General features: G+C 38.1%; 1 protein-coding gene across 5 annotated transcripts in view; it reads right to left on the reverse strand.

The window, feature by feature from the left end:
* Positions 1-6884: 6884 nt before the first annotated feature.
* Positions 6885-14728, reverse strand: part of LOC123500624 (meiosis regulator and mRNA stability factor 1-like) — a 121345-nt gene continuing 113501 nt past the window's right edge. For 3 of the 5 annotated variants that reach the window (XM_045249283.1, XM_045249285.1, XM_045249282.1), the window contains 4 exons: positions 11080-11184; positions 9055-9198; positions 8804-8932; positions 6885-8440 (listed from right to left, as the gene is read on the reverse strand). In XM_045249283.1, coding sequence (XP_045105218.1) covers positions 8387-8440; positions 8804-8932; positions 9055-9198; positions 11080-11184 — 432 coding nt within the window. In that variant the 3' untranslated portion in view covers positions 6885-8386. Of the gene's footprint in view, positions 8441-8803; positions 8933-9040; positions 9199-11079; positions 11185-14728 lie in introns of all 5 variants that reach the window. The other 2 variants (XR_006673411.1, XM_045249284.1) reach the window with 2 other exon arrangements.

Consider the following 14728-nt stretch of genomic DNA (forward strand, 5'->3'; position numbering starts at 1 on the left):
TCGCCCAAAGTTTTCAGAGCACCACCATTAAAAAATATACCCAAATCTTCCGCAATATTGCTATAACCTTATGTCATTATCAAGCAACAGTGCAAATATCCTATCATATTTATATTTTACGATTAATATGCTTAGATAATGCGTAACATACGAGATTCTCACATAACTGAAAATCCAAGTCGGAGTCACAAGCTTTGAAATGAGTAGCGTGAACAAGACGTGTGAACCGTGGTCCATCCAGAGTGCGTAGTCCCAGATGTCTCGAGAGTGCAAGACTCAGTTTTCATTTAATTCAAACTGCAAGGAGAATTCTTATGACTTTCAATATCAGTAAACCGTTACTAAATGTATTTCCTTTACATGATAATACTTATCATATCTTCATGCTCCTCATAATAGTATATTTTATTGATTTAAAACTTAGAGTTGGTAACTCGTCTCACAGCCAATCACCGTAAGAGTTCGCTATCACGTGACTCTGAGAGCTAACACAAGCGAACATATCTTGAAAAGCGTTTGCCTTTGGGGCGCCAAAGGAGAACGCTTTTAGGACCGTTCGCTTTTGGCAAGGTGCTACTGAAAACGCCAATAATTATCTTGAAAAGCGTTCGCCTTTGGGGCGAACGCTTTTTTGGACCGTTCGCCTTTTGCAAAGTGCTACTGAAAACGCCTCATGTCCTTTCTCTTCTCATCATCATCATCATCCACAAAGCTAGCTGACCGCTCCTCCCTAACTGTGCGGGAGCTAGCACTAGCAAGACATTCGCTGGACGTGGAGGGTTGAGTCGGTCTGAGGAAGTGAGAAAAACACGAGGCCACAACATTCTTCCTCTGCTCTTGCTCTTTCTGCTTTAGTGTCCCTGATTTTTTTTTTTTTTTTTTTTCAGCTATGCTAACCAGCTTCCACACATCAGGTCAGATCACTAAAAGTAGACAGACAGAGGCCATGCGCGCGCGCCCGTGCACTCCAATGTCACACGCACAGAGAAAGACCGACAGACAGGGGGAGAGGACTTATTTTTCTATTTTTGTTTTTACTACTTTACTTTTTTTTCTCTCCCTTTGCTCCATCAGCAGTCTGGTGGTGGGCCCCGATGCAACAGTGGGCCCGGGGCGGCCAATCCCTCTGAACCTTCCCCCCCACCCCCGCCTGTTCCGCTATTGCTTCCCGCCAACCAGCTGATACTTCCCAATCGCTGTGTAAACGTGTTCTGACTATAAGGGCTCAGTCGATACTTTTAGCTACTTGGTTTCAGTCGCATATTGACACGTGTGAACTCGCCTTAAGGCAATTCAAGACGTGTTTTGCAGGCGAGTAGCTATTGTGCCAAGTGACGTAAGCTGTCATTTTCTGCGAGGTCACCGTAAACAAAGGAACAGGAAGACTTTGTAATACCTAATGAGGTTGCCTTTGTACTGCTTTGACCCATCAATCCTGAGTGCCTATAATTTGATTGTTATAAGAATAACGGCAAAACTAAAGTTACTTGAGGCTAAGGTATTTACCAAGTACAGAACTCAATGACAATGGCGGGAGTGGTGTTCTCAGCTACTCAGAACTCCCAACATCTGTTCACTTCATTAAACCATAGAAAATATTTCACATCACCGTATGCGCATTACAGCTGAGTCACTCAGCACTGCCCCCCAGAAAGCGTCCTGCGTCTCGATTCCCAGCTCCCACTTTGTAGCTCCTTCACCCAGCTGATTTGACGTCACATATATGAAGCCACGCTATTGGTCTGAGAGAGAGAGAGAGAGAGAGAGAGAGAGAGAGAGAGAGAGAGAGAGAGAGAGAGAGAGTTGCCAACTTAGCGCTTTTGGCGCTAAATCTAGCTCTTTTTAAAGTTATTTAGCGCTTAAATTTATCATTTAGCGCCTTAGCGCCTTTTTTAGCGTTTTTTTTAAATACTTAGCTCCAAATTTAGCGCCTTATGGCTCATTACAGTTGCTCTTTATCATGTACTTTTTATATTTTCATTTTTTTATTAATTCATTTGTTTATTTATTTAGTTAGTTTTAGCTACCACGTAATGTCAGTACCCCAGACGCTTGATGTACGCATTTTGTGACAAACATACGTAAAATAAATACCTCTATAGGTGTGTAATGCTTTGTTTTATCAATAAAATAAAATCATGGCTGGTGCGGGAGAACTGAACCTGTCGGCCACTCGTCAGAGTCCTGTCCAAGTTGCACAGTTGCGTGTGTTGCTGCCATTCCAGTCTGAAATGCTAGGTAGTTAAGTTAAACAATATTGTACTACCTTTTCATTGGATACTGTTATCATTAGTAATTTCACAGACGCGACGTACGTTTCTGGACATTTTGTAATATGCTTGAAATAATGGCACACATTTTCATGACATGCTTACCGCTGTGAATGACTGACAGTGGAATATGGATGGACCGAGCATGGGTAGAGAGATACGCGTCACGCGAATACGTGTCTCATACCAGTAGCGGACAAGGCATAACCACGATCAAGTCCTCGCAGTCGCCTCACTACCTCAGTGACTCAGTCGCCTGCCTCAGCTTCTCAAGTGTAAACCCGCCTCGGTACGTCGATAATTTTGCTCGTAGCTACGCTTACTTCACGTACATGTCGCAATTCGATGGTTGCCTAGCTTTCTACAAGCAACAATGAGCAAAAAGTACGCACAACATTTTAGAGCAGAGTGGTTAAAAGACCCAAATTATGAGAAATGGTTGCGGAGAGTAGAAGGTGATGATACGAAATGTGTTTGTAAGTACTGTCATTGCACACTGTCTGCAAAACGTAGTGACATTGATAGACACAGACAGACATTAAAACATAAGAAAGCAGAGAAACCTTTCAGTACCGAAAGACAAGGCACAATACCATTTGAAAAAGTGAGTAGTGACACACATGTGACTGAAGGAAATGTATCCCTATTCATTGCAGAACACTGTTCATTACGTGTTGTTGATCACCTCAGTGAGCTGTGCAAAGTAAGATTTGCAGATAGTAAGGGATGCAAGGATTTCAAGCTAAAGAGGACAAAGTGCAGTGCTATTGTGTGCAACGTGCTTGCTCCACACTTCAGCAGTGATTTGAAAGATGACATTGGTGATCAAAAGTTCAGTCTCTTAATTGATGAGAGTAATGACATTACAGTAACCAAGCTACTAGGAATTGCTATTAGATTTTACTCAAGAAGTAAGAAAAAAATTGTAGTGACATTTTTGGACCTTGTTGAACTCCCAGACTGTGATTCTACTGGAATATGTGATGCCTTGAAAAGATCCTTGAAAAATAATGGACTGGAGTTACAAAAGCTCACTGCTATAGGGACTGATAATGCTTCTGTTATGACGGGAGTTAACAGTGGAGTGTATGCAAAACTCAAAACAGAAGTTCCTCATCTCATCCTTATTAAGTGTGTCTGCCATTCTTTGCAGTTAGCTGTGTCTCATGCAACAGCTCAGTGCCTCCCTAGAAACCTAGACTTTTTGATTAAAGAGACTTATAATTGGTTTTCCCACTCTGCTATCCGCCAAGCTAGATACAAGGAAATATTTTCTCTGATAAATGATGGTCAAGCTCCACTTAAATTAATTCACCTGAGCCAGACTCGATGGCTTTCAGTTGAATCGGCAATAGTCAGAATTTTGCAACAATGGCTTGAACTTAAGACTCACTTTGGCATGGCAAGACATGGTGAAAAGTGTTACACAGCTGAGATCCTGTATGGAATGTTTTGTGACAAGGAAAACTATGCATTCCTTGTATTTCTGAAACATATTCTGGGAGAAGTTCAGCGAGTTAATAAGAAATTTGAAGCAGAGGTACAAGATCCAACGAAACTACTGAGTGACCTTCTTCATCTTATTGATTCTATGAAGTCAAAGGTCCTCATCCCAGGTAAAACATTAAAGGCAGGGAGTTGATTGAAAGCTACTTGGACCCACGTCCTTACTTGGGATATGAGTTTGAAAAGGAGATGTCAGAATGCAAATTTCCTCATGAAAACAAATAAGACAAAGATGTGTAAGTTTTGTTGTGGAGCTAATCAAACAGCTTGAGCAACGTCTGCCTGACAATGTTCAAGTCTTGCAGTCAATGTCCTTACTGAGTGCAGGTGAATGCTTGCAACCCATAAAGCCTGGAATAATAGATCTAGCAAAGATGTTCACTGAGAGTGATGAAATTTTGACACGAATTGACTTCCAGTGGAGAAATCTACATAAAATACTGTGGAAGAAAAATACTGACACATCAGAACTCTGGGCTGAAATATCTTCGCACACAGATGCAACTGGAGAAAACCCCTTCAGTGATCTTGCAGAATTGGCTTTGACTGTCCTAACACTACCTCACTCGAATGCAGATGTGGAACGCATCTTCAGTCACATGAATATCGTGAAGTCAAAGCTACGAAATCGGCTGAGTATCAAAAGCTTAAATGCGTTGCTGACTATTAGATATGGACTACGAAGAAATGGAAGCTGCTGCTATGATTACAAACTGCCTAAGGAAGTACTTCAAAGTATTGGAACACTTAAAGCATACGAGTCATCACAATCTCCAGCAGGATGCTCACACACACAACCACAGCAGAGTGCCGCCACAGACGAAGAGATTGGAGACTGGGAGCTGGCAGATTTGGAGTAAAAGTGAGTATTTTGCTGTGAATCCATTATATTTTATGCTACATATATTTCAGCATTAAAAGTTAGGTGAAAGGACAATTAATAGGGATACTACACAACTTTTCGAAATTTAGCGCTTTTTTAGCGCTTTTTAGGGGTGGACATAGCGCCTTTTCAAATTACGAGTTGGCAACTCTGGAGAGAGAGAATATGATAACGAATAAGGCAGCGTTTCTCAACCTCTTTACCCTTGCGTTACCCTTAAAATACATGACATATCTCAAGGAACCCCTTCGGAAAAATAAAATTATATACCATATTTCTCATTTTATGTGACGTCAAATCAGCTGGGTGGAGCTGCTGCGAAGGGGGGAGCCGGGAATCGAGGCGAGTGCGCGGGACGCTTTCTCGAGGACAGGGCCCACCCCTAATGAAAACAATGAAGCGTCAACGGGGTTAGACAGAGAAGGCGTATGGTCCTACAAATACTCTGATTGCCTCACAGGCTCAGTACCAACTTACCAAGGATGGGCAGTGGAGCAAAACTGGAGACCGGCATGTATTCTGAAACGTTTTACCCTCTCACTAAGCGTGTTGTCAAAGGTTGGAGATGATTAGTCACGTTCTCCTTTTACTGATATAGTAATCCTCATAATCTCACTGGGATTGTAGAAACACACTTAGAACCATACGTAACTTCAAATAAAGCTTTTTGAGAGTAGAAGAGGTTCGGCGCAGGTGTTTCAGAATACGGTCGAACCGAGCCTGACCAGTCCTCAACGGTTGCCGGAGATCGCTGTCGTTCCCGTGTCCTTGGCACGTAAATCTCAAGGTAACTCCCTGCCATTGTTACTGCGGGGTTGAAGTGGTAACTGCGCCTAGAGATACAGCCAACGACCAAAGTAACAAGTCAGGTTGGTTTCACTAAAAAAAGATTTGTAAAATTCTCAGACTTACCTAACACTAACTCACCCCACACAGATAAATCCAGCAGATTTCCTGAGGGGAGCGAGACTCTGCTCATAGACTTGTATCACACACCACCACACTGGTATTAAGCAGCTAGTTATCAAGTCCAATGTCTGGGTGCTCACCGCGAGCTCTCCACTCGGTTATACAAAGAGAGCGGGACTGAATTATTGAAGTTTTGCTAATCCACCAGCCTCAAGACTCGGATTTGCTAGTATGGACTCACTTGAACCTCTACCGAGATGAGGGTAGAGGTGGGACAACCAAAAAAAAAAAAATAATAATAATAATTATTATTATTATTACTATTATTGTTATTACTATTATTATTATTATTATGAATTACAATTGTTATTATTATTGTTCATAAAAGCTATTAATAATAATAATAATAATAATAAATAATATTAGTGATTGATATAGTAATAAAGTAAACAAATTGCAAATGTACAAAAATTCGTAGGACATGACTAATAATTATTACTAACTTCTTTCCTTCACCGGTATGTGCACTAATTGTAAATATGATGTTATGCTTTGTAAGATTATTAACATGGGTTTTACTGCACTTAGCAACAATTTTTTTTTTTTTTTTTTTTTTTAGAAGTCTTGCCATCCAGTTCTTCTTGCTTCTCAAAGAATTTGGAATGGATTGTAGCCTTAATTCATATAATGTACATATCAATTATTTGGGTGTGAAGGAAGAATGAAAGAAGAGCAATTGGTAAAGATTATCCCAGCAGCATAAGATGGCTGAATGAAGCACCAGTGGAAATGTGTGAAGATGCTTCAACAGACCTTGATGAATAGTTCATTTGCATCTGAACCAATTAGTGTCCACACCATAGGAAGTGTACAACAATCAACAATTATCATATCTTGTTCCGATACATGAACTGGCAATGGCAAACGTCAGACACAGAGGTGACATCAGAAGTAAGGAAATGACAAGCAAAAATGAAAGAGAAGCTACCCGTGAATACACTTCAGCAAAACACCAGAAATAGTCTCTGGTAGGTGGTGCAAACCACTGTAGGCTTTGTTGGATCTATGAAGCTATCAGTCTTACATTTGAAGAGTTGTGTCTTCCTATCCAGCAATACTTCTACTAGTGCTTCTAGTGCATATGAACTAGTTGCTGTCTATCATGTGTATCTGTTCATTATGTACTGCAGATGAATAATAAAATCAGATAGCACATGAAATCAGTATGGTTATAAAGCAGAAAATTTGAATCAATATTTTATAAAAAGATTATACAATGCAGTATAATATCTAAAAATATTATATTAAAATTCATCTCATTGTTACTTTTTATTGCAAGTTCCACAACAAGGAAAATTTCAGTGTAACACTGAGATACCCACAACCAATGAACTGAACACTAACAGTATCTTTAATAATACCTCTACACCACACTGATAGACAAGAAATATCTATTTCAACATTACTGTTTAAGGCACTTTGTTTTGTATGTTAGAATCTTGGAAAAGATTTTAGTGCAATAGCTATTGCATGTGTATTCTTAGATTTCAAGGTATAAGCAGGTAATGTTCAAAATAGCATGACAGCATTCAGGCTCCCATACTTAAAACAAAATTAATTTCATAGCTGTTATAAACCATAACTAACTTTAAAAATCTTATTTATTCAACCTAAGGAATCTCAAGTAGGTTTTTACTCATAGACTTTCTATAAGCTATGAAGAATTAGATATCTACAAACCACTTATTAGCAAAATATAAGTTCAGCATCCATTGATATTCAAAAACTAATTTTAATAAATTATTTGACTACATTACTAACATTTGGCTAGAATTAATCACAGATAGCACATAACTTTCAGAAAGAAAAGCAGTTTTGATGTATCTCTTCTCATAATATAAACCTTGAACTGGAAGTATCCATGAAAACCACTTACTCAGTTGTACAGAGAGAGAGAGAGAGAGAGAGAGAGAGAGAGAGAGAGAGAGAGAGAGAGAGAGAGAGAGAGAGAGAGAGAAATGGTACTTCTATATCCACACATAATCAAGAATGAAAATTAGCAACTTAGTAACATAATGTAATATAAAATGTACAACAAATATATAAAGTCTACAAAAAATATCTTATTTGGCTTTCTTTCACAACTCAAATGTATTTACGTATATCAAGAAATATTAAACAAAATAAAGCAAACTATACAACAACTGCATAGCACATTTAAAAGAATGCTAACTGCATTAATGCATAGTTCACAACACATCAACAATTCAAATTACACATAATGGCAAAACTTATAAATTTTGCAAGGTTACAAATGACAATAATAATTCTCATCATTACTACACTAACAATAGACCTTAATTTATCTGATACACAGAAAAAACACGCCACATTTCATTAATAAAATATTCACCATATTCAGATGAAATTGAGATCAGATTTATATTTCTCAATGAAACCAGTTATAATAAAAGTAAAAATACTCAGCTTGTCATACACATTTAAAACTCCAAACTGTCAAAATGAAGTAAGAATGAAAAGTAAGTTGTGTTACATTTCAAGTTACATATGCAATAAGATTTTAAGAAATAATTGCTTTCTTTCAAAATCACTTATAATATTAATATCTTTAATTATAGAAAATATTATGGTAAATGCTCATCAGTAAAAAAATTAAAGTTGTTGCAAAAGGCAGTCATGAAAACTAGTACATCAGAAATTACTGAAACCTATCATTTGGATGTGAATTGGGCAGCAATTCTCCTTTTGGTATGAAGCTTTGGCAAGGCAGAAGCTAAACTCACTTCTGCTTTTCCACTTACATTGTTTGTGTTCCAGTTATCAGTTGATCCTCTTCCCTACATGTAGTTTTCTGGAATGATGAAAAGCCATGCTTATTTCATGCAACTTTTTTTTTTATCTGTAATTAAAGCATTCATAAAATAAAGTAAATTGTATATTATGCAAGCTAGCAAACTGCTAGATCACCACAGAAGCAAACTGAAAAATTCTATATCAATCTGATAAAGATTGCATGTAGATAACTTATGTAGAAATCATGCTAAGGGCAGACATAAAAGCTTTGGAATGACAGTAAATGAAAGCTATAGTTTCAGAGATTATAGCAGTCAGCTTCCTCATAGCTGGGCTTACATATTTTCAAATGCATATTTAATAGTTTATTAAAAATACTATGACACCTGTTATCACAAAAATTACTCATATGATTTCCTACCTGCTCTCCTGAGTAATTAACAATCCCTGCATGTGGAATGTCTGGTGGGTGCACCTGAGTAAAAAGATCAGGAGTAGGGAGTTCACAGGCTTTTGGTGGAGAGGTGAAAGCATCACTTACTTTGCTACCCTGAAATCATAAATTGCGAAATAATTTGTTTGTAGTTTAAAAGAAAAATATAAGGCAGAAGAGTAATCTCAAAAACGAAATCTGTTAAAAATATTGTAAATGTATAACCTGACAAACTGCACCTGTTTCACAAGCTTATCAAGTGTATGTATTGAGACTGGAGGAGGTGCCAAGCTGGACTGGAGTTGAGCCGGAGTACCATCTGAGTTTACAGCACCCACTGGAGAAGCTGAAACACTGCCCCAGCTCACTGGTATTGTTGGCACCTGATAGAAGAAAATATGCTACAACAGCTTGATGGTTATGATATAACAGTAAATTCTAGGATAGTCTGCAATACTACCATATCAGAAGCAAGTTTTGTACAAAATCAATTAGAATTATTGACAAAAGGAACCCTGACAATGCTACAAATAAATTATAATTTCTTTATAAAATAATTACAAACAAATATGATAAAGGTAAAAAGCACATTTCCCCTACATACTCGTATTTCACCAATAAATGGCAATCTTATCCATCTTTGCTACTTGGATTCCAGTCCTCCATGAGTGTATTAAAACTTTATGAGAAACTAATTAATGTTGGAGGTATCTATAGTTTTCTTTACATCCTTAAATTTAACTAATAATCCCAACTTTACAAATAGCAACACCATTAGCAAACAGTATGAGCCATAATGTGACAGAAGAAAAACAGCACTAATAACCACTGCTATTGGTAGGAACCCAGCCATTATGGAAAATATTCTACTGTCTTTTCCATCTCTGAACTTGCTTCATCCTTTAGAGCACTTCTACATCACAGAATCATGAATAATTGGCAATTACAGGCATTAAGTATAACTTGTAAAAGCAAGTTTCTAGATCACCTGTCAGCTAATTGCTACACTACCTACTTCTGCCCCACTACTCTGGTCCTCCTACCTAGGTGCCCTGCCCATCCACCAGCTACTGCAGTCTTCATCACCTGCAAGCAAACTGCTATGCCACCACATATCTTCAGTGCCTTCTTCAGATGCTTCAGGGCCTCTCTTAAGCTTTCTCCTGCCTATCTGTATGTCAGCCTGTGTTTCTGTTCAACTCTTCAGGCATTCAATCCATATTTAGACAGACACATCTTGAATGCTTCATTGCTGTTCTTTTCCTGCCACTTCAAGACTTAGGACTTCTCGGCTCTCAGTTTTTGCTTCAGTGCTATTCTTCCTGTTGTTTCTTCAAGATCTTGGACATCTCAGTTGTCTGTCTGCTCTTCAATACTGCATCTTGACAAGTTCATTGCTATTGTTCATGTCGCTTGTTCAACTTTTGAACTTTTCTTTAGTGCTGCTATTCCCGCCACCTCAAAGCTTGAACTTCTCACTCAGTCATCAGTCTTCACATCTAGTGCAAATTGTGATGTTTCCACTGCCCATGTGGCTTGTTCCTGGGATACTGTCCACATTCATCATTCACCTCATCTCCTATCACCTGTCTGTAATTCACTGTGCTGATAACACAGTCATTGCACATTTTGTGATTGGCCATTGTGTGCTCTCCATTCTGACACCTTACGACATGTTTTACAAAGTAAAGTATGCCTATATGATGAAAATTGTGTTTCCCAGTATGACTGCATTATCTGATATAGTGCTTTATTAACCACAAGAATACCACAAGAAGAGTGGCTGAACAATGTCGCAAGATGCCTCACCACTGCCTCATTTTCCTTTCCCCCTATGCCACCTGCCTTATGACCTGACTTCAGCCTCTGGAGAGTGCAGTCAAGCCTCATCTCCATTTGTCTGCCTCCAGCTGTGCTATGACCTGCTCAATCAGGCATGAAGCCTCCCAAAAATGTCAAGAGCCCTAGACATGTCTTGATCCATTAGCTATGAAGGCAGCAGGCTCATCTAGTCTAGCCAGTCCTCATTTATCCAGCCTTGCAGGTAGACATAGTCCTGTCTGTCTTGCCTCATTGGACAGAAATGTCTTAGTTGGTATACAACTGCCCCTTGTTACAGTTTTGCTTACATGTACAAATATACAACAGCTGTTCCCTGGTCCACCTTTAGGCATCTCCTACACAAGTATCAAGAAACTTAAATATTAACTCATCAGTACATAATGCAATCTTAAACCATTTAAAACCAAACTCTACAAGCTCACCATATAATGGGCAGGAGAAAGTGGTGGCATTACTGGATACTGAGGAGACCACATCTGACCCCATACCATAGAACCTCCACTTGTTGCAGGAGAGCCTGGGTATACCTTAAGTTAAGGGAACAGTTATATCACTAAACACAATTCAGATATATAATCTATTACTAGTAAAACAAATTAAAGTTTCTGCATCAAAAGAATATTAAGCACCACTTAAGCAAAAGTCATCTCATAGAAAACACTTCCTCTCATGTTTGGTAACAGAAATAACACTGGACTATTAAAAAAAAATCAGTTTGATATCTCACCTTCTACAATATGTCAACCCACTAAGTAGGTTCATTTATGAACAATGACAAGAAATCTTGAGCCTACTGCCTACTGTTGTGCAACTGATTCTTATTTAGTAAATAATAGCTATGCACTGTTGCTGCTATATTTGTAGAGGTTTGAGGACAAACTCCCATGAATGGTTAATATTTGGTACATTCAGACATCCTGAAGTAATCCAATTCTACATATACTTTGTACCTAAGATGTTTCTGAAAACAGAAAGCATTACAAAGACTCTTTTCTTTCTTCATTTACTCGGAGATAATAGATTAAGATTTATGTCCGTTTTTTTCACTTACTCTCACAAATAAAGGGTTACGATTGATACAAGAATGAATAAATATAATTGAAATAAAATTGCAGAAAATATAGTATGTACTAGACTTTTCACAACAGAATACCACTACTAGTCATCTAAGCTGCTCTTAAATCTGGACTTTGATGTTGCAGGCCACTTATGAAATGTTCTGTATTGCAAGTCATTTATGAATCAACTTTATCTTGTAACTTGGCATGGGAAGAAAGCCTACATGGAGACTTGTGAGGCATGACCACCTGGAGTGGCGAGGCGACATGCCCCCAAGCGTATGCCCCCCCATGACTGATTGATTGATTTATGTTGTAGATCAACTGAAAACTTAAATCAACTGAAGTTGCACATAACATCAATATCAGGAGTCTTTTACAGCTGACAGAAGCATTAGTTGCGTGTCTCGGTTACAGTCTAACATAGTCACCGTGGCTAAGTCGACCATAGTTCCATAATTAAAAACATATATGTTATCAAAGCAAGTTAAGCAAAGACTTCATTACTGGAGTCAAAACTAGTTGGGACTGCAAAATCTGTTGTGCTCTGTATCTTTATGTAACTATAAGTAAGATTCACAAGACATTAGCCCCTATCCTCTCCCTTCACTTTGGACAGTTGATCAGCAGGAGCATATAAAAATGGCTGCACACAGGAGACTGGCTACTTTATTTACCATAAAATTTGACAAGCCTGTACTAGACACTGTAGACATTATTCAAAGAAAGTAAGTTTTAAGTAGGCAAAAGGAGAGAGAACATTGATCAAGTCCTGAGAGGTTTGTTTACATGATGGGTAGCCAATTCACCACCATCTACTTACCCTATAAAACTCGCCACCAAAAGATAGATAACAATTTATTCAATTTTTATCTACATACATAAGAATCAGAGGCTTTCCAACAGATTAAAATTACTTAAAATTGTTTCCTATGGGTAAACGTTTCAGAACTCGACCAGTTTTGTCTTCAAACAGCCTTCTAGAATGCAATGTGTGCAATGAGTTCCAAGGGTTCAATGTACGACTGAACTGTTATGATCAGATTCAGCCCCATTCACAGCAGCTACTACACGAAGGTCAGCTTTCCATACTAACTTGTATTGGCTTAGTGTGGGCATGAACACAATGAATCCAGACATCTGCTGGACACCCATAGCCACCAAAACTCTACGATCACCATTCTGTTTCACTCACCAACAAAGGAGAGAGTATTACAACCAAGAAACAAACCTCAACTTACAGGGAAAGAATTGCAAATCATATGCAAAAAAGGGCAAAACTATGACAAAGAACATGCAAGTATGAGTCTTTTCAATAACTTTATGGGCTACCTACACCCACAGAAAATTATAATCTGCCACCCATGAGTAGTCTCTATATGCAGTCGTCAAGAAGTACTCTACAGGGCTACAGACAACTACATACAAACAGAACAATATGAAATATTCTGGTTTCCAAGCTCCTAGCAATAAGCTTTGTTCATGTCGCATTTAACAGTAAAAAATGCTAATAACATACGTAAATAACAACTGAAAGATATCAAAATTCTCAAAGGACCACCCCTGAGACTCTAAATAAGACACAAATCAACCAGGACAGTTGTGAAGGTGGTTAGAAAATGTAGTATGTACACCATAATTCATCTGGTACAACACTCAAGTCAAGCCCTTGATTAGTGCTTATCCTACTTAGCACAACAGGAGCATACTGCTGCTAACTCTACATTGGTAATCACCATATATTTTGGCAGCTAATACTTTCAGATATAGCGCCTCCATAATTTGTGAGCATTTAGTGATTTTAGGTGATATTGGTGGAGTAAAACAACACCCAAACTAATAAACTATCCATGGTATTTTACGTCTGTGAGCACCAGACAACTGAGACAGTATAATGAATAAAGCATCTTGAACGTACAAAGGACCATTGGTCCTCAAACACAATGCATTTCAAAAGTCTGTTCCAGGACCAAATTAGCCAAAATCCATTACTGTTTTCATAACAGGAAATAATGTTAAGTAATAATTTTTAATCTCTTCCAAGACCTCAGATTCTTACCAGAGTAAATAAAAACTGAGCTAAAAACTATGTTATTTATCTTTTGTTAGCGAGTTTTATAGCATACATAGATGGTGGTGAGGGAGTTGCATAGTTACATAAATATACAGAGCACAACAGACCTTGCAATCCTAACTAATTTAACTCCAGTGATAGTCTTTGCTCAGACACAAAGAAAACATCCTTCACAACATCAGGTGCTTTGTTAGTATCTTTGATTTTAATTGTGGTACTTATGATTGACTTAGCCACAGTGACTACGCCTGATCATAACAAACCAAGACATGCAACTGATACTTCTTGACCTCAGCCCACCAACATCAGCCAGTCAAGGTCTGGTTTTTGGTCTACCTCTGGTGATATAATCTATTGAATTATTTGGGTAAGTCCAAGTTGCATGAGATCTGGGGGTCCACTGTATTACCAGCAATAAGGTACCATTGCATTAAAGTGCAAAACTTAATCTAAAATAAATTCTCACCAGGTGTTTTTGTACATTAACATGAAAAAGGATGAATGGATGATGGTGTTAAATTACGTGTAGTACAATCAGTTTTCCTCAACATACACAAACTTTTGCCAGGCACTACTTAAGTGTATTGGGGTGTCAGGTATAATTTTTTACACATACATTGTCACTTTTGATTGGGTGCACCAATCTGATTTGATACACTGACATTCTTAGTCTTTTTTTTTCCCAGTATATAAACTTTGTCCCTGTACAAACTGCAAGATGGAGAAGCTCATATAGCCAGCTGGCTTTCCTTTGCCACCTAACTTGGGATTACATGCCTTGAAGATCTTCATATAGCTCTTTCTTCAGCTATGAGAAAAATTGGGAAATATTTGCAGTTTCTTACTTTGTCTGTCAATACACAATGCTAAAAAAAAGGTTGAAGTTGTACAATGGAGACTCAATACTCGAATGTCTAAGTACTCCAACTTTTCAATATT

Source organism: Portunus trituberculatus, unplaced genomic scaffold (assembly GCF_017591435.1).
Source record: "Portunus trituberculatus isolate SZX2019 unplaced genomic scaffold, ASM1759143v1 PGA_scaffold_452__1_contigs__length_1072529, whole genome shotgun sequence".
Taxonomy (NCBI): Eukaryota; Metazoa; Arthropoda; class Malacostraca; order Decapoda; family Portunidae; genus Portunus; species Portunus trituberculatus.